This window comes from Podarcis filfolensis (genome assembly GCF_964270895.1).
Source record: "Podarcis filfolensis genome assembly, chromosome: 16".
Classification (NCBI taxonomy): Eukaryota; Metazoa; Chordata; class Lepidosauria; order Squamata; family Lacertidae; genus Podarcis; species Podarcis filfolensis.
The window spans coordinates 37808954-37828631 of NC_139620.1; the positions used below are offsets into that span (position 1 = coordinate 37808954).

Genomic DNA, 19678 nt, shown 5'->3' on the forward strand with positions numbered 1-19678 from the left:
GGATGGGAACTTCGTCATGATCATTCAGCCGCCATCTTCCTCTAATGATTGTTCTAGAGAAGTGGCGTCTAGTCATAGCTGTCATGCTCAAATGCAAGTCCTGTTTGCAGCTGAAGCAGGACCTTCCTTTTGCAGGAATGAATCCATGGTGGAAAATGACTAATGCAACATACTGGAATTGGATCGCCTTCCAAATGGATCAGGACTATGTATTATTATTTTTGGTTTGTTATTTATAGTGCCTAAAGCATGGTGTACAAGGTGATGGTGCCTTGCATTTTTGCTATGAATTTTCTGATGTATTAATGGAAACTAAACATCTGAAATTTATGCTAACCCTTTTAAAAATTCCTCCTTGTATCCTAACCTCTTCCCCCTCTGTCATTGCGAGGGCAGTCTCTTCTACAGAAAACACAGGTGTTGTCTCTTCAATAGCTTTGGGAACAAAAGTAAGTTTTGAAACAAATTTTGCCTATATGGAGCCTGCTGCACACTAAATGTTTAAAGTAGTGTCCTCCTCAAGAATTCTGGGAACTAATGGGCTACGGGTGCTGAGAGCTGCTAGGAGACCCCTGACCCCTTCACAGAGCTATAATTTTCAGACTTCCTGCGAAGGAGGATTTATTGCTAAACCATTCTGGGAATTGTAGCTCCATGTCAGGAATAGACATCTCATAACAACTCTCTTGTAACAACTCGCAGCACCCTAGAGTAGTTCTTGCCATGACTGTTTAAAGGGGTATGATATGGCTTTAAATGTGCCCCTTGGGTGATCAGCGCTGGGGACCCTGCTCACACTAGGGCTGTGCCTGAGGTGGCTTTGCTACATGGTTCATGATCTATTGATGTGACGACAGGGCCGTCAAACTGCCGCACTGTGCTTTTTTCACCTATGTGGGTAACACACATGCTTGCCTACCTCCAAGGCTTTTTGTGCCATTTGGCAAGGTCAGGAAATATATTTTCAAAGTTGATGTAAGGAGTCTCCACGTAATCTCCTGCCTACCCCATGCTTAAAATAAGTGTGTGATGAAGGAGTCAGCTCACACCTATGGGGTCCCGTGGATGCTGAGGTGGCCAATGGCCGTGCCCCCAACCCTGGCAACCTATTTGGCATTATAGTGAGAACAAATGAAACTGGCGACAAAATGTTGCTGTGTATCCCCCACTCCCAGCAGGAGTGTTCCTGATCAAGGTTCCAGCCAGCCATTTCCTCCAAGAAGGTCCCTCCTCATCCTACCATTTTCCATATTACTTTTCCAACTGGCATTCAACATTCCGAGGCTGGTAAGCCTGCTCCATCTTCACTGGGATTTATTTAAGAGGCAGGCAGGAGCTTTTCAAAAAAAGAGAGGATGTTTTCTTGTACTTTTGCAAACCTCTGGGTTTCCCAGAGTGTATTGTTACCTCCCTCTTGTTTCTCAGCAATCTCATTTTGGCTCCATTCATGCTGTCGCTCATCACCTGTGTTTGCTATGAAATGGAATGATGTCATGTGTGTGTAGGGCTCTCCCCACCCCAAACTCAGTGGGAACTTGATTGGTTATTGTTCAGTGTTGGTCAATTGTCCCATTTTGGTGTAGTAGCTAACTGCCAGCTTTCTGCTTCCCCCTCACGTATTCATTGGAGATAATGCAGGGGTTTGTGCGAAGACCCTTCTCCTCCACACAGTATATTAGCTAAGACTTTGCCCTGGATGGTCCCCTGTTCAGATCTCCCCTTCACAATGAACCTACTTAGTGGCCTTAACCAAGCTGCTAGTCCATCAGCCTCACATCTACAATACAGGGATAAAAAATTCTGGACCACAAATCCATTGCAGACTGTTGTAAAGGTTATCAAACATTTTCAAGCATTTTTCTGAGTTAAACATAAATGCTATATAGATAACAATTACACTTATGGTTCTCAGCATTGGGCTAATAGCATATGTAGAATACCAATAGCATAGTGAATCTTCTCTACATAGCAGGGCCAGTGTATAAAATACTTTTTTAAAAAAGCTTGCCATTCCAGAACACAAACTAGCATAGGGTTGTATCTGGTGTTGATCATATGCAGAGTAGACCACTGAAAATAATGAACGTGACTAACTTGGGTCCATGAATGTCAATGGGCCTTCCCTCAGCAGAACTTAGCCGGATGACCTTTGAGCTAAAAATCACTTTAACTCTGATAATTCCTGTCTTAATTTGGTTGCGGAAAAAGCAAACCAAGATTTCTTTCTGGTGGCCTCTGATGATCACAGTACTCTATCTATATATAAAGGGAGGCTGGTAGTATTGGCAAGACTCCTTGGCCACTGTTTTTATGTGGTGTGGACACTCCAAGTATCTCTAGAGCTGCCACTGTCACTAACAGCCCTGCGATTCAGCTGTAAGGGTTTTTACTTACAGTGTTTTTCCAACTGGAAGAGTTCCTATCTCATGTGAAAGACCCTCTTCTTGGAACAGGGCCTGGTGTTGCCTGGCGGCTGCCTGGGCCCACCTGATCCTTAAAGAAGCCATTTATGTGGCCAAAACAAATCTTTTCCTGTTGGGAATAAGCCTGTTTAAGGCAAGTGTTCGTAAACTTAAGGAGAGACACTCGTTCCAGTCATTTCAGCACACAGGGCAGCCTGCGCTGACCTGATGCCCTGCAGATCCTGTTGGACTACAGATTCCTTCAGATGGGAGTTGCAGTTGAACATCTGCACCAGGTCAGTGAAGGCTGAATTAAGGCAATACCTTCATTAAACCAACCAAAATGGGTGGTATTCAACTGAATTAAACTCAAGAGTGGGCCCATTTAAATTAGTTGTGTGCTTCATTTTCAGTGGGTCCATTCTTAGCTGCGTCACAAAATAGCATGCAAAGCTTATGAATCCTCCAGTTGCATCTAGCCTGATGCAGAGTTCTTGGGAACTCAGAAGTTTGTGAGCACAGTTATTTTGTCCACATTCTGGTTGGCATAATAAATGTATTGCTTTGTTCTAATGTATATTTTGGAATTACAGTGGTGCCTTGGTTTACAATCATAATCCGTTCCGGAGGTCCGTTTGTAAACCGAAACAGGTTGTAACCATAGGCACGCTTTCGCCAATGGGCCCTCCAAAAATAATTTGTTTGTAATCCAAAATGGGTTGTAATCCCCCCAAAAGGTTGCAAACCAGGACATGCACTTCCGGGTTTGACGTTTGTAATCCAAAAGGTATGCAAACCAAGACGTATGCAAACCAAGGTACCACGGTACTAAAGTGCCCCTTAAAAGAACTGGGTTCTCTACTATAAAATAACTCAAGGCTGGGAGAGTCTTCAGCTCACAGAGCTTATGCCATTCCCAGTAGCCTGTATGGGGATAGATGGACCAGTGGTATGACTTGGCATATGGCAGCTTTTAATACTGAATTTTAAAAATGGGTTTAGGGGATGACTGAGATTTCTCTAATGTATGCAGACCCAACTGATCCCAAATACCTGTAAGCAAAGGCAGTTCCCCTTGGATTCTCAAAGGGACTTGCTTCTCAGTTAAACTAAAATCCTACATGCACAGGATGCAAATCCCATTTAACCTCTGAGTACATAGGCTTAGTCCAGGCTGCAGGCAAGCTAAGAGCTGGGCTGCTTGATAGCAGATTTGCAGTTAAATGTCAGGCCATGCAGCTAAAGTTCTTCCAAAATTCAGAAGCAATGATTGGGGCAGGGTCTTTGCCTCCCAAATTTATGTTTCTTGTGCAGCTGCAAAAGATGGAGAAGCCTGGCAAAAACTGACCAATGACAACTATTGCTTCATTGCGTCTGGTTTCCATCACTTGACATTGCTATAGCTAAACATTGTGGGTAGTTGTGTTGATCTACTAAAATACTACTCCAATAGGCAGAATCCCTTTATTGCATGGATGGGGAACGGATGGCTCTTCAGATATAGTGAGACTCTTAGTCCCTTCTAGCATGGCCAGCGACCAGGGATAATGAAAGTTGTAGACCGAGTCTCAGGAGCACCACAGGATCCCCAGGCTTGTTTTATCAGAACCAGCGAAAATGTCATGTTATGAGCCTGCTTTTGAGTTCCCCAGAGTTCTTCCATGAGCTAGATGCTAAACAAAGCAGGGCAGAGGAAGAGATAAAATACTACACAATGCTAAAGCCTGAGAGCAACCCTGTATTATTTACCAACTTGATTTGTAGCCGTATGACACAAGACATTGCGAGCAAGTTAGTGGGCTGGAGGAGGACAAGGACAGATCATGGTTCCTCCACCACTAGCCCATTGGGTTTCTATGGTAGCCATAACAGAATAAACCCCACCCCACAAACCTGTATATTTCCTAAGAGCTTGCTAAGATGCTAGCCTGTGTTTCCAAGCTTGATACAGAGGAGTGGTCAGCGGAATATATTAACCCTTTAGGAACCTAAAAAAATTATGTGCGGGTTAGTAAATTTTGTGAATTTATTTATTTACAAGGCTGCCCTACAAGCCTGCAGTTTTCAAGTTGAGTGTACAATTCCTCCCGGCTGCCACAAGATGTGGATTTCAGGACTTTAACATCATGCCAGTCAGTAGAGCATGAGACTCTTAATCTCAGGGTTGTGGGTTCAAGACCCATGTTGGGCAAAAGATTCCTGCACTGCAGGGGGTTGGACTAGATGACCTTTATGGTCCCTACGAACTCTTACAATTCTTTGATTTTTCTTCCCTCCCCAGTTCTTCTTAAATTAGAAGTATTTTGGAAAACTGGAAAGCATTTTTTGTTGCTCCTAATACAGATTAGGTTTTGGATTGTATTTAAAAGCTTTTTGGCATGTAGCTCTTTTTTAAAACTCTGTTTGCTATTTCTTGCTCTCCGACTGCTTGTGAAGAAGTGGAGAGAGCTGCCCCAAATATGCAGCTCGTCCATTTTCCATGGCTCTGTGAACAGAGGCAGTCCAGTGTATCCCAAGAACTTGACCTGTGCAGCAACATCATCAGCAGCTGCCTTCTGTCCGTGAGGTCATCATTGGAACTGTGTGTATAGTGGAGGCTTCTCTATTAGGGCAAATGGGGCAGTGCCCCACCAATCTCAGTCTGCCCTCAGCAGCTGCCAGCTGCCTGCCTTCTTAAGACCAGTCCTGGGAGATGGCGCTGACTTAGCAGGGAGAATGGAGACAAAACTATGGTGAGTTCCACCCTTTCATTGGCTCTGGCTCCACCTCCTGTTGGCCTCCTGCTTTACAGCCTACCTGTCCTAATGGACACCAGCCACTTTGGACTATAGTATGGATGCAATAATGGAAATCCTTGTTAATATTTTACATGCTTAAGTGTTGCTGAAATTGAGTTTCCCCATAGTCCTATAATTTTAAAAGGGGGTTTGTTTTTATTTTTGCTCTTTATCACATGCACACAGATGCAACAACCTGAATAAACACTGCAAAGATGCTTGTTTTGCATAATTTATTACACTACAGGAGGGCTTGGGAAACACTTTTAACCCAAAGGCTGGATTCAAACCCAACCATGCTCCCAAGGGCGCATTTCAAAGGTGTGCAGGGCAAATAAAAAACCCCAGAAGAACCACCATCAAAACAAGTCACAAGTCTTCATGCCATATCAATCCCATATTACAGGGGTTGCCAATGTGCTTTCAGTTCCTAGCAAGGCGCTAACATCTCGCTAAGTGTCACAGACTTGAGCATTCCCTTAATGCAATTGTCTGATAAGGCTTAGCACACAACTGTGCGATATGCAAAAGGAGTGAATGTGTATCTTTAATAAAGATTCAGGGTACTGTAAGGTAAAAAAAGGCAATAAACAGCATGTTTGGAGGGAATGGGCGGGTATAGGGCTATGCTAACACTAGATCTTTTTAATATTCTAAATAAACTATTTCTGGATTAACAAGAGGTTGTCTGTTTTTGCATCTTCTATAAGCCACGGACCTCAGGCAAAGGTTTGGCTCCTTAATCCAAATTGATACAAGAAATCCAGTCCTACGTCCTAGGCCCGGGTTGGTGGAACCCGGTGCCTCTCCTGACACCATTGGACTCCAACTAGCACGACCAGTGGTCAGGAATGATGGGAGCTGTAGTCCAGCAACATCTGGAGGGTCCCAGGTTCCCTATCCCAGTCCACAGTCTTGCTGCTCTATTTCACTCCCACCTCAAAGGCCTACAGGAGAGCCCTCCCGGCCTACCCTTGTTTCTCCTTAGTCTCCTTTTCTCATCCCATTGAACCACATGCTCCTCAACCCACTGCCTATCTCAGGAGTGGGTAATGGGCGGTTCACCAGGTGTTGCTGCACTACAACTTCCATCAGCCCTAACCATTGGCCAAGCTGTCTAGGGATGATGGGAACTGCAATCCAGCAGCATCTCAAAGGACACAAGTTAAGCACCTCTGGCCTACTCTATCTCCTTTTGTTTAGCAACCTTCTATCTGGCCCCTTTTCTTGCTTCTCTAAAATTCCTCTCCTCACCCACCCTCCCTACCTATACACTGTAGGCCCTCCTTTCCCCTGCCCTGTGAATTACATTCCCCTTAGTCAAATTGAGATTTCCTTTCTCTGCTCTGTTTGTTAGAATTCCACGAATGTTGTGCATCACTGGTCATATGCACCAAAAAGCTTGGACAGGGTGGTGTAGAAGAGTGAGCAAGACGACTAAACAATTTCATCAAAACCTGCAACACCATACAGGATAACCCATTAAGTGTGCAGTGGAGCGTGATGGTGAAAACACCCCACTGTTTTGAAGCTTACGAGCCAGTTATCCAGCCTTTGTCTCAGTTTGCTTTTGAAGATGGGCCCACAATTTCCCATAATCCACTGGTGTTCTGTGGCTGCGTAGCACTGCAAGGGAGCGGCCCATCAGTGCCTGTCTTCATCTCTTTGCTTCTTTGAGCTGCGGTCCCGACTTCGATCTCTCCTCTCTCTGCCTCTGCTCCGTTCCTCTCTGGAGTGCCGCGCTCCATCTCTCTCTCCCCATCCTCGCGACCACTCCCGTTCGGAGCGCCTCTGGTCTCTGTTCCTCGTTTTCCAGTCCCTGGACCAACCTCTTTCTCTTTTTTCCGCCTGTCCTTCCCCGTAAAACTCACTTTTCATGGCAGGCAAATTTATGGGCTTCCGGAAGGGCCTGTCCCTGCCACCAAACCGCAACTGCCCCGACTCCTTCTTGCCACCAAAGCCGCCCCCAAGCCTCCGAGGGATCCACCCTTTGAGGGTCCTCTCCAGCTCAAAGTCCACAAATACCTCACGCTGGTCAATAACCAGCTTGTTGGCATCTCGGTAAGCTTTCACAAGGGCACGCTCCTCTTTGAACTCAACGAACGCGTAGCCCTTGGAGAAGCCAGTGACTAGGTCTCGAACCAAGCGGATCTTCCGGATGTCTCCGTACCGAGAAAAGACTTCCCTTAACTTCTCTTCTGTGGTTTGCAAGTTGAGTCTGGCCACAAACAGCGTGAGGTGAGGGTCCCCTGAAACGCCTCGGTTGGGGACATACCGTGCCGTCATGGCCCTCCAAACAGCCCGGTCGTGGGGCTCTTCATCCGTACCATCAATGCTCCCAGCTTTGAGGGGATCATACTCTTTTGCAATGGGCGTCCACTCGTTCATTGTCTGCAGGGGGAGCCTTTAGTGCATTCCAGATTTCAGGGTTCCTGTTTCCGTTTGTGCCTCCTCTTTTTAAAAAAATCTATTTATGATATTTAGCACACCTCTTACCTGTAATGTAAAACAAGTCAGTGTTGGTTTGCTACAGGACTATATTTGTATTACTGTCACATTCCTCATTCCATTTTAAAAAATTTAATTCGGGGAGGTGAGAGATCTGACTTATTGCCCTCCTCCACAACCATCCTTCTCTTCCCATTCTTAATTTCATGTATTGTATTTATTTATTGCAGTTTTTAAATCTCACCTTTTTCTCCAAAAGGCTGAGAGGCAGTGACTGGTCCAAGGTCACCCAGCGAGAAGAGTAGTAATAATAATAATAATAATATTAATAATAATACCCCACCCATCTGAGTGGATTTTCCCAGCCATTCTGGGCAGCTTTGAACCCTCATCTCTCTTGGGTCCTAGTATGACCCTCTGACCACTCCACCACACTGGGCTCTCATCCGTCCCACCTCCCTCTCCCTTCCTTGCAGAAGATTCAGCACTGCTCAGCGGAAAGGAATCAAAGGACCTTGTGCTGCCACAGCAGCAAACAACCCCCTGTGAAAACTCCCATAGGAGACTGAGGAGCAGGAGATGGAGCGGACCTCTGCCTCAGATCCTGGAGAACTGATGCGGGTCAGAGCCCAGATGTAGAGACCAATGGACTTGGGTTGTATGCACACTACACAGCAAAAGCACACGGCTCCCCACCCCAAAAAAGTAACCCTGGGAACAGTAGTTTTCCCCTTCACAGAGCTAAAACTCTCGGCACCCTTGACAAACTAGTTCTCAGGATTCTTTGGTGGGAGAGTCGTGCGTTTCAAATGCAAGCTGCGCATCCAGTGCAGGAATATTCTGCTTCAACAATCCGGAGATTTAACACCGCGTGGAACTCACCTTTTGTGTGCGTGTGTCTGTCACAACGCAGCCTGCCTTGCAAAGCCCCAGAGGCCGGGAAGCAGGAGGCGAGTCTCCTAATGGAAAACTTTCTGAGCAGGAAGCATGGGTACCCCCCCCAAAAAAAAAATTCGGTTAAATATTTGGAATTTAGTATGTATTGATATAATTTGGAATTAATGTGATTTGATTGGTTTGTTAATAAAAAAAAAATTTTTTTTTAAAGGAAAACTTGCAGAAGCAAAGCAAGCTGCTTGTCTCTGATCCGCTGGCAGCCCAGGATCTCCTCCTCTCCCCCCCCCCCGAGAAGGGCCTGCACAGCCAGCAGCCAGCGCCGGCCCCCCCCCCCGCCCAAGGATCCCTTTTTCCCAAGGGAAAACTCCTCACCTGCCGGAGGAAACAAGGCGGAGCCCACCAGGCAGGCAGTTCGCAAGGCGGCTTCTCATTGGCAGCGGCTCATTCGCCACCAGTAGATTCCTTGGACCTGGCAAGAAGAGCGATGGATCTTAATACTTGTTGGTTTGCTTGTTAATTTTCAAAGGCGGTATCCGATCCGCGGCCCGGACGCGCCAAAAGAAATTCCCCAGCAGCCCGGCGCGAATCTGCAGGGCAGGAACCGGAAACACGTTTGGCCTGCCACGGTATCCGCGGCCCCCCCTGGCGGCACAGGTCGCGCGTTACACCTGATTTTACCTCAGCACCCTCCTATTATGCCTTGAAAGTTATTTATTATTATTATTATTATTATTATTATTATTATTATTATTATTAGGCAGGCGTCTTCGTTGTACTATTCCCAGCGCCTGCTAAACACTTTTTTGTTTAGGCAACCCAACTTAGAAATGTAATTTTATTATATACGCGTGTGTGTTTTAAAACCCAGCTGATTTTGAATTCTATTTTAATGTTTGTTTGTTTGTTTGTTTGTTTGTTTGTTTGTTTTGTATACTGCCCTTCATCCGAAGAACTCAGGGCAGTTCACAGCAATTTTATACCATTTCACGTAAACTGCTTAGATTTTTTAAAATATATATTTTTAAAGCAGTATATACATTTTGCTAAATAATAATAAAGAAGCAGGTTTTTCTAAGCCCAACACATTACAAAACCTTGTTTTACTGAGCCCAAAGGTCTCTAGGGTGTCAAATAGTTCTTTTTACTGGGTAATGTGGATCAAGTGTCTCAGGTGACTGATTTGGCCTGCCTTGCCATCTCCCTTCATGGCCACTAAAAAAAACTAGAAATCAGCAAAAAAACCATTTTGAATCCAGTCAGTAAGAAAGTACAATTCATTTTTTTCTGGGTAAAGAAAAAAATGGTTATATTTAGAAGCAGCTGTACAATACATGTCCTATCCATTAAACAATGCATAGCAGTCCAGTCAGTATTCTGTTGCTTACAGTCATGGCAATGCGGAGGAGGCAGTTTTTTAAACCACGCTCAGCTCTGGAAATGGTTTCTGAATCCCAATATTCAATATTGGGATTCAATTCAGTGTCATGCAATTGAATTGCAGAGTTGAAAGAGACCCTGAGGGTCATTGAGTCCAACCCCAGGAGACTGACAGAAGTCAAGTGTGGTTGCATACAGACTGCAGGCAGCCCTCTGTTTACACAGGGGGTGCACTCCAAGGCACCACACACAATGAAATCAAATATAATGGGAATGCATTGAAAAAGCCTGCAGACCCCTGTTCTGCCCCCCCTTCAGTGATGTTTCAGTCATGTATTTATGGCGTTTCCAGGTCACTTCTGAGTTCAGTGTGATGTGCCTATACTCGGTCATGCACATATTGAACGCACGTAAACGGAGCTGTCTGTATATCTTTCAGACACATTTAAATGACATTATAGGGTTCCTAGGAAGTGTAACTCTGTGAGTGGTAAACTACACTGCCCAAAATTCTTTCAGTGAAAGAATGTGCTTCAAATGTGATTTAAAAGTGCAGCATGTAAGCACTGGTTGTTCTCAGGAATATGCTGGGCCAATTACTTTCCCTGCCCTTCAACTTCCCAGATTTTCTTTTGAGGGAGGTAGAAGCCATGATTATTAAAAGTAATATGGTTATGGATATGACCGCTGCGCTTTGTATGCGATCTTAGCTCTTTGCAGGTGGAAAAGCAGCAGAAGTATCTGCACCCTTTTTGTTAAGTAAGCAATACTGTGGTTATATTTATTTCTATGTGTAATAATTATTTTAGTTCTCTAACACTAAAAAGCTTTGTTATTATTTTCAGAAAAGCTTTAAACTGAACGCTTTAAATATGGGTGTTTTGATATGTAATGTGTACACATTGTATGAAATCATAGTTTTTTATGCTATTAAGAGTGCTATAAATGTGGGTGCAACCGCTTTGCACGTGCGTGTATTTGTATGAGAAGCAAGTACCTTGCTGAACTCTAGGCAACTGTGGGTGGTTATGTAGAATGCCTACGGATGAAATCATTAAGTTTATTTTATTTTTTTATGATATGGGTCATAAATGCACTGGGGGGTGTGGTTTTGAGAAACAAGCACGTGTACATAACTCTTGGACAACTGGAAGCTGAGCAAATTTCTTGCCAGGGGAGCCTCCTCGTCACGGGACCGCGCTGCTTGCGCCCCCGCCAGCGCCCGCATCCCTGGGGCAACCCTCCTCGCTCCTCCCTTAGCTCCACCTCTCCCGCTGGTCTTTGATTGGGTCCTCGGGAGCTTCGCCCTCAAGGCGGACTGGATTTGGCCTCTGCTCGAAACTTTCAAAGGAGGAAGGAAGTGGCTGGAGTTTGCAACAGGCAACTCCTTGCGATCCGGAGCCCCCTTCCTCCTTTCGCGCAGTTGGATCTCCCAGGTGCATCCCGTCAGTTTGGCATGCAAGCTGAGCAGCACCAGAAGGAGGAGGAGGAGGAGGAAGAGGAAGATGAGGAGCAGGAAGGCAGTGGGGGGCCTGACAGCGCTTTCGAGAAAAGCCCCTTCCAACTGACTGCTGAGGATGTCTATGACATCTCTTACGTCCTGGGCAGGGAGCTGCACAAGCTCAGCAGCGAGCCGCGCGTGGCCGTGCCCTCCAAGGTGGCCCAGCTGCAGTTCAAGATCGTCAGCATCCTGGAGATGCTGGAGGCGCTGGTGAATGAGACCAACCTGACGGTGGAAGCCCTGAAGATGGAGAGAGACAGCTTGAGAAGAGAGGTGGAGGGGCTCCGGGAGCAGGCAGCCAGCGGAAGCACAAAAGAGGTCTGTCCAAAGTTGGGACTGAGTTGTTGTTGTTGTAATTTATTGCATTTATATCCCACCTTTTTTCTCCAAGGACCTCGAGGTGGTCACACAGTTCTTCCCCTTCTTCATTTCATCCCCACGACAACCCTAAGAGGTAGTTTAGGTGAGAGACAGAGAGTGCAACTGGCCCAAGGTCACCCAGTGAGCGTCATAGCTGAGTGGGGATTCGAACCGTGCTCTCCCACGACCCAGTCAGACACTCTCACCACCACACAACACCGGTTCTCATTATGAGAGGTGCAGGGCCATAGCTCAGGGGATAGAGCACATGTTTTGCAGGGATAAGGGCTCCCTAGCATCTCCAGGAAGGCTGGGAGAGCCTTAGAGGGACCCAGGGTCTGGCTTGGTATAAGGCAATTCCTGAGGTTCCCATTACAATTATTATTATTACTGTTATATATTTATTTATACTCTGCCTTTTCCCTTGATGGGACTCATTATCACCATCATCATCAGTCTGGAGATGCAAGAGATGCCTTTGCCTGGGTCTGGCACCATTTAGACAGGAAGCTGTCTGCAGGCATCATATCGTATCAGTCATGCAAGTGTTGGAATGAAATACTCACCGGGGGAAAAGGAAGGAGCGTCATGCCTGCACAAAGCCAGGCAGTTCTTTCCAGTGTCCCACAGCTGAGTGGAGAAAAGAGAACTGACCAGCCAAGCCAGCATTCTGCGCCTAGCCAAATATGCATCTGGGAAGGTTAAAAAAAAAAAAAGGGTAAAGGACCCCTGGAAAGCTAAGTCCAGTCAAAGGCAACTATGGGATTGCAGTGCTCATCTCACCATCAGGCCGAGGGAGCCGGGGTTTGTTTGCAGACAGCTTTCTGGGTCATGTGACTAAACCACTTCTGGTGCAATGGAACACCGTGACAGAAACCAGAGCTCACAGAAACACCGTTTACCTTCCTGCCACAGCAGTACTTATTTATCTACTTGCACTTGCATGCTTTTGATCTGCTAGGTTGGCAGAAGCTGGGACAGAGCAACGGGAGCTCACTCCACTGCGGGGATTCGAATCGCTGACCTTCCAATCAACAAGCCCAAGAGGCTCAGTGGTTTAGACCACAGCGCCACCCGCATCCTGCACCTAGCAGATATGCCTCTGTGAAGATCGCAATGTGGCAACCTTCTCCCCTGTTTGCAGTGTCATAGCTCCATGCCAGATCACATGCAAGAGCAGAAGTGAAAATAATGCACATGGTTGAAATTTATTACATTTTTATCCCACCCTTCCTCCAAGCTCAGGGTGATGTCCACTGAGGACTGGGAATCTGTGACACACACACCTTCCAGACAGGGCCGATGAAAGGGAGCCAGACTTTCTTGCATATGTTTTATCTGATTCTCAACAAAATGTATGTTTCATGTGCAATGCACACAGAATTCTGAATTACAGCTTGCAAACTTGTGCCGTGAACTGAGCATTTCCAACTCTGTACGATTGTTTGCGCCTGTGCTTTGATGGTGTAATGCTGCAGTCTCATCTTTTGAAGCGCAGCTGCAGTTGTGCATTTTTGTAAGAGAACACTGTGTGAATGCAACAAACTCGTTGCATGACGCACAGTTTGCTGTGTTACACATGGAAGTTTAATGTTTAGAGTGTGTGGTTAGTTTGGTAGCAATCGTGTGGGTGTTTGCATAATTGATATTAGTCATTAGGATCTTAAGATTCTCATCAGGTATGAATGTTAACATATTTATCATTACCATAAAAATGAGACCCCACATTTATTTTAGATGCTGTGCATAGATTTTTAGCCAGCCTGCCCTTGCTGGTGCTCTGCTTCCAGATGCTCTTGGCCTACAACACCCACCTCCCCAACCATTGACTCTGCTGGCTGAAGCTGATGGGAGTTGGAGGCCAACATTCAGAAGACCGCAGGTTCCCCATCTCTGGCATACATCAAATCTCTTGCACTTTTTCTTCACAACAGCCTTGTGAGGTCGACTAGGCTGAGAGGGAGTGCTTGGCCAGAGGAAAGTGCTTTATACCAAATCAGATTATCGATCTACCTAGTTGTCTACAATGACTGCCAGTGGCTATCCAACATCCCAGAGGGTTTTTCCAGCCCTGCCTGGAGATGCATTCCTGGTCCTAGTCTGAAACTACGTGCTTGTGAATTTTTTTGAAGTCCTACAAGAGAAAGTGATTTACACAAGTTTTACACTTTGCAATCAGTCCTAAAAGGAAAATTATTATTATTCCTGTTTTACAAAAATTCACGGAGGGGAAAAGAGGAAATAAAAATGGGAAAAATAAGGAAAAAAACGAAGTGTTGGACTGGAACCTGGGACACCCATGCTCAAATCCCCACTCAGCCTTGAAACTCACTGGGTGAACTTGGGTGTCTCCATCTAGTCTACTCCACAGGGTTGTTCTGATGGTAAATAAAATGAGGAGAACTTAAGCTCCTTGGAGTGATGAAAAGGTGGGATATAAATGTAATAACACAGCAGCGCAGAAGTCAGAAGATAAGTGACTATCCAAAGGCCACCCAGGGGTGCATGGCAAAGCTGGAATTTGAACTCAGTTCTCTCCTAGCTTTCAAATTCAAACAGCTGACCTGTGTTTTTATATGCTGCAGTGTGTACATCGTTCTTTATTGTAAGCATCCTGGCCCTTGCCAAGCTATAGGAATGGAGCATTAAATACCTGATTTTTTCTTTATGTCTCATATGGTCTTGGAAGTAGGATCTGCAACAGAATGTTGAAGTATATCCCCCTTGCCTCCTAGCAGGAGCAGTGCTGTTCAGGATTCTGGCCAGCTGTGCCCTCCTCCTGGAAGAAGCTCAAAGGGACCACAGGGTTAAGGTGGCAGCGTTTCCGATGTTTTAGTTTAGAGAAAAGGCGAGTAAGGCAACAGGATAGAAGTTCATAAAATTATGCATGGCATTGAGAAAGTGGATGGTGAAAAGTTTTTCTCCCTGAATTTGTGGGCATCTCTTGAAGCCGCATGTTGGAAGATTTAGGGCAGATAAAAGAAAGTACCTCTTCGCTCCCCCAGGAGACAGTGATGGCACCAACCTGGATGGCTTCAACAGAGGATTAGACAAATTCACGGAGGAGGAGGCCAGCAATGGCTGCTAGCCACAGTGCCCCAGCTGTGCCTCCGTGGTTCTGAATACTAGTTGGAGGAGAGATGGCTCATGGGTTCTGGTCTCCCACGGGCATCTGGTTGGTCGCCGTGAGAACAGGAGGCTGGACTAGCTGGACCATTGGCCTGATCCAGCAGACTCTTCTTACATTCTGATTCCCTCCTATTTCCATTTTTTATTTTACAACTGGCATTCCCACTTTACTGAGTGTGCTCAGATCTTGGGGGTGGTGGTGAGGATTATCTTGTGCACCTAAATGTCAGGGATCTCCTCGACCCCGTCGATGCCTTGCTCTTGTTTCTCCGTGGGCCTCTTTTTTCCGTTTTGTAAAATTTATATCCCACAAAGCAGTTTACAAAAAAGATAAACCAATAAAAATGATCACTAAGAAAATTACAACCATAAATTATAGAAAGTTAAAACCACAATTAAATAGACTAACACAGATTAAAACTCTGTGCTAAATTTTCTAAAAAAGTGGGTTAGCTTGTCTAGATAAGAGTGTCTTCAGTGGCTACTGTAAAGAATACAGTAAAGTCATCTGACTGGTATCAATAGGCAGGCAGTTTCAAAGTGTCGTTGCTGTCACACTAAATGATTGAGTTCCTACAAATGTGGTGCAGGTATTATGTGGCGCCTGTAAAAGTGCCAATTCTGCAGATCGAAGTGGTCAAGCAGGCACAGGTGGTGCCATTTTGTTTGGCTCCCTTTCTGTTGGCATGCACCACTTGAGTCTTGCTGTTGTTCTGCCTTGTAGGTAAACCTTGGCCCCAACAAAATGATCATAGACCTCACGGACGCAAACCGCCCACGATTCACGCTGCAGGAGCTGAGGGAGGTGCTTCAGGAACGCAACCAGCTGAAGGCCCAGCTGCTGGTGGCCCAGGAGGAGCTGCAGTGCTACAAGAGGTAAGCTGCTAGGTTATGGCTTTTTTAAGGCAGCCCTTTGGAACATCAAATAAGTTTTTCCTGCTGGAATGCAGACTTACTGTACTGGACTGTGCAATTATTTGCAGTTGGTGAGCAGCTGAGGAATTAAGCTGTGTAGCTCTGATTTAGACACTGGGTAACATACATCCATGTGTTTATTGCTTGACTGATAGTGGCCCTCTAATTTCACGGGATTGGGGCTGGCTGGAAAGGAAAAATAGGGAAGAACCTAAACAGATGGAGAAGTGGAAGACAGGGCGGCAGGGGGAAGCAGAAATGGACAGAGAAATGGACAGAGGAGTAGAGGAAGCCCTCAGCAAGTGAGAGCTTCAGGATTCTAGTAAGTGTGATCTGTCCCTCTTCCAGCAGCCTACTGGGCTGGGTTGCAGCGATGGAGAGAGTGATAAGGATGAGTGGGAGAGGTTCTATGTGAATGTGTGCATGAGAGAGAGAGAGACAAAGTTGTGTCAGAAAGAGAGAGAATATCTTGGTTCAAACAAAAAATGGAAGTAGTGAGTGGGCTTCCAATATCAATGTTCCCTTCTTTGAAACAAAAAATTAGAACCGGTCTTAAGATGGAAAATAGATTTACATAAACCATGTTTAACTCTTGGAAGGCAAAAGCAGATGTGTTAATAGAATCATGGAATTGTAGAGTAACTTGGAAGGGATCCCGCGGGTCCTCTAGTCCAACTCCCTGCAAGGTAAGAATCTCAGCTAGATCATACATGACAGGTGACCATCCAACCTCTGCTTAAAAACCTCCAAGGAAAGAGAATCCACCACCTCTCATGGGAGTCTGTTCCACTATCAAAGCCCTTTTCCTGTCAGAAAGATCTTCCTGATGTTCAGTTACCTGCGATTCCTTTGGCTTTCCACCCACTTTGAAGTAATATTTGTTGTGTGTATGATGTGGGGGGGTTCTTTACTGCTAATGTCGGTTCAACAATAATGATGTTCCACTGACCAGAGAGAACAACTCTCGTCCTTTGTAAAATCAGTGCAGGGGAGAAGGGTTTAACTTCTTAAGATCTATGTATGTTCTTTAGACTCTTTAAAATATCAGTGGAAACAAGGCTTAGGGGAAGAAATAGTAAGATCAGTGGACTAGACTATGGATGAAGCCTCCTTTCAGATCAATTTCAGTGAGGAACTTTAAACTGATTTTGATATTAATAACATAGGTGGTACTTGACCCCTAGAAACTTAGCAGTGATTCACCCATGATCATCACTGAATTGTTAGAGAGGCTGCTGTTCTTAGGTACTTATTTCCATGTGTGGTGGGACTGCCCTGAGGTAAAAGTATTTTGGTTATTATTTTTTGCTGAAATGAATATAACAACACAGAAATAAATTGAGGTAGCACTAGTGTTTCTGAAACTGAATGTTTTTACAGATGATAACAGACCTACACGGTAATGAACTTGTTGGACATATGTTACAAGCTGCAAGGATTCTTAGGATTGTTAGTTAGGTATTGGAAAGATCTTTCCAGCGCTATGCTGTCAAAATTGATATTTAGTGGTACAGGAGACAGCATTCACATGTCATGTCAAAGTTTAAAGCTCCTGAGCTAAGTTGCCAAGATTCTTTAAGGTGGTGAGGGGGCAGGAAGTCATGTGCCATATTGGCCCAAATATAAACTGTACCCAAATATATGCTGCAGCTTTAAAATGGGGGGGGGTTAAAATACCCGAATATAAGCCGCTCCCTTCCTCGCTGCTCATGGCTGCATGGGGACGGGGGGACGGGGAAGCTGCATTGCCGGTGGCCTTTCCACTTCCTCGCTCTCTCCCTTCCTGGCCTTGGAGGAGAGAATGGGGGACTACACACTGGGTGGGTGCCACTTTGCCGCACTCCTGGTACTGTTTGCCCTACGTTCCTGGCTGCATACTGTAAGGTCACAAATATAAGCCGCACTTTAATTTTTCACAACCGGAATTTGGGGGAAAAGTGAGGCTTATATTCCGGCCAATACGGTAGTTTAAAATATGCTTTCAATATATGGTGCGCCTGTGACCAGTTTTGTGCTTAATGATTACAAAAGGGTATATGACGTCCACATGTCATGTTAGAAGGGGCATAATCCCCTCTCTTTTCCTCTCAGTGGCCTTGTTCCAGAGAAGCAAGACTGGGGTGATCCCTTGCAGAAGGCTCCGACTGTAGGAACCACTTCAGATTCGTGTCAAAGAAGGGAAGAAAAGACCACCATCAAGCGACTGTGAGTTCTGCTGCTGTAGTTGTGGGCCCAGGGCAGGAAAGAGTCCAACATGCCTCTGAAGGGTCACAGCTCCCTCAGCCTCACTTTGGCTGCACACGTCTGTTCCCAGCAGGGAAATGGGCCTGTGCAGCCAGCACAGAATGGAACCCACCTCCCACTCATCAGCTGGGGCCACTCCATCAGTGATGTCAGCTGATTGACAGGTGACTCTGCTTGTTGGAAAAAAAATGGACTTGTGGGCCAAATATGTCCTCCCTGGTGGGCCACGTTTGGCCTATCGCCCTCCTGCAGTAATTCACCTTCCGTTGCACAGTCTGGGCTCTAGTTCTGTGTGGCAAAGCATCTGCTTTGCAAGCAAAAGGTCCCGGGTTCAATCCCAGCATCTCAAGGTCAGGCTGGGGGCGTGAAGAGCCAGTCAGTAGACAATACTAATCTATATAAGCCAATGACTGGACTCTGTAGTCTCTACTACAATCATAGGGTTACATGTCCCTACTCCCCCCATTGAACGGGGTGACAGTGGGTCACTGGCCTGGGCATGTGCCCCACTGTACCTACCTGTGATGGTGGCCCTGGCCCTAGTTGTTGCCTCACTGCACTTGGGTACCTCATCCTCACTCACCATCTATTCCTCCTTCCAAATGCAGGTTTGCTTTTAAAAAGCCTTGAAGAGGAGCCTCCCTTGTTGAGCTTTGAAGCCTGTATGGGAGACAACATCTGGAGCAAAAACTCAAGGACTGCACTAGTTGAAGGCTGTGCTGGTTGTTTACTGCAGCAGCAGGAAGGTTGGGGCACTGTGTTTCTGTGCAAAGTTAGCATCCCTTTCCCTTTCCCAAGTTCCTTGTTGCTACAAAATGTTTCTCACCCATATTATGAGTGCAGCTGTCCGACTGGAAAGGCTTGTACACCTGCAAAGAGCGGAATAAATTGGTACACACCTTTGTTTCTTTAATCATTCTGTGGTTTGCCTATTGATTTGTTGCTTTTCACAGGGTTTACTTCACAGCGGGAAAAAGAACTATTTGTCTGGACTGTGCACGCCTATCAGATCATTTCTGTATTTATTGTGAAGGTTTACAATCTGGCTTTCAATTGAATGATACTCATCAGAGCAGCTTGCAAGGGACAGTGGTGGTGGTGGTGGTGGTGGTGGTGGTGGTAGGAAACTCCCTGCAGCTGTTCTTCTTTGGCCAACAGATGGGGCCAAACTTGTTGGAGAGAGGGGTTTGGAAGAGAGATCCTTACTCTCTTGTAGCAGAGCTAACACAGTGTTGATTGCTCCAAGCACATTAAACTTGGTTAGATTTACATCTGCCATCGTCCAACTTTAAACTAACATTACCCATGAAAATACTTAGGCTAGAATAAATCACAGACACTTAGTTTTTCAAATAAGTGAAGTGCCAATACGTTTCAGAAGTTACAGCAAACAAGTCTACTTCCGCTGGCAGTAAAAACAAAGAAGAAAAAGAATTTTGTTTCCTTACAAAAAGGATCATATAATATTTGGGTTAGCAAAGATGCAGGCTGTACAAATCTCTTTTTAGAGATTGAGTTCACTTGGCTTTTTTCTTGTAGCTAGGAGCCATGCCACAGCTCCAGCTTGTTCCAGTAGGTGGCAAAGAGAGAATGAAGTTTGGGGGAGAAAAGGCTGCTGGGAACCTGCT

The 19678-nt window shown here is 45.6% G+C and overlaps 3 protein-coding genes across 4 annotated transcripts in view; 2 read left to right on the forward strand and 1 right to left on the reverse strand.

Moving 5' to 3' along the window:
- RILPL1 (Rab interacting lysosomal protein like 1) overlaps nucleotides 1-5859 on the forward strand; it is a 34941-nt gene extending 29082 nt beyond the window's left edge. For both annotated transcript variants that reach the window (XM_083590406.1, XM_083590405.1), the window contains one exon: nucleotides 1-5859. This exon is cut by the window's left edge and continues 520 nt beyond it. The gene's annotated coding sequence lies outside the window, so the exon portion shown is untranslated.
- Nucleotides 5398-9139, reverse strand: SNRNP35 (small nuclear ribonucleoprotein U11/U12 subunit 35). The gene is made up of 2 exons (XM_083590623.1): nucleotides 8897-9139; nucleotides 5398-7675 (listed from the first exon to the last, which is right to left on the reverse strand). The coding sequence occupies exon 2, from the start codon at nucleotides 7565-7567 to the stop codon at nucleotides 6824-6826; it is 744 nt and encodes a 247-aa protein (XP_083446749.1). The 5' UTR covers nucleotides 7568-7675; nucleotides 8897-9139; the 3' UTR covers nucleotides 5398-6823.
- A 1995-nt stretch (nucleotides 9140-11134) lies between these two features.
- Nucleotides 11135-18963, forward strand: RILPL2 (Rab interacting lysosomal protein like 2). Its single transcript, XM_083590676.1, has 4 exons — nucleotides 11135-11720; nucleotides 15616-15767; nucleotides 17898-18011; nucleotides 18659-18963. The coding sequence occupies exons 1-4, from the start codon at nucleotides 11358-11360 to the stop codon at nucleotides 18678-18680; spliced, it is 651 nt and encodes a 216-aa protein (XP_083446802.1). The 5' UTR covers nucleotides 11135-11357; the 3' UTR covers nucleotides 18681-18963.
- The last annotated feature ends 715 nt before the right edge of the window (nucleotides 18964-19678 follow it).

What these genes read in the sequence shown, in the direction of transcription:
- SNRNP35 (XM_083590623.1), bottom strand. Translation starts at nt 7,567, where the DNA reads ATGAACGAGTGGACGCCCATTGCAAAAGAGTATGATCCCCTCAAAGCT.
- RILPL2 (XM_083590676.1), top strand. Translation starts at nt 11,358, where the DNA reads ATGCAAGCTGAGCAGCACCAGAAGGAGGAGGAGGAGGAGGAAGAGGAA. An exon ending in CCAGCGGAAGCACAAAAGAG is followed by an intron (nt 11,721 to 15,615) that starts GTCTGTCCAAAG and finishes TCTGCCTTGTAG; the next exon opens with GTAAACCTTGGCCCCAACAA. An exon ending in GAGCTGCAGTGCTACAAGAG is followed by an intron (nt 15,768 to 17,897) that starts GTAAGCTGCTAG and finishes TTTTCCTCTCAG; the next exon opens with TGGCCTTGTTCCAGAGAAGC.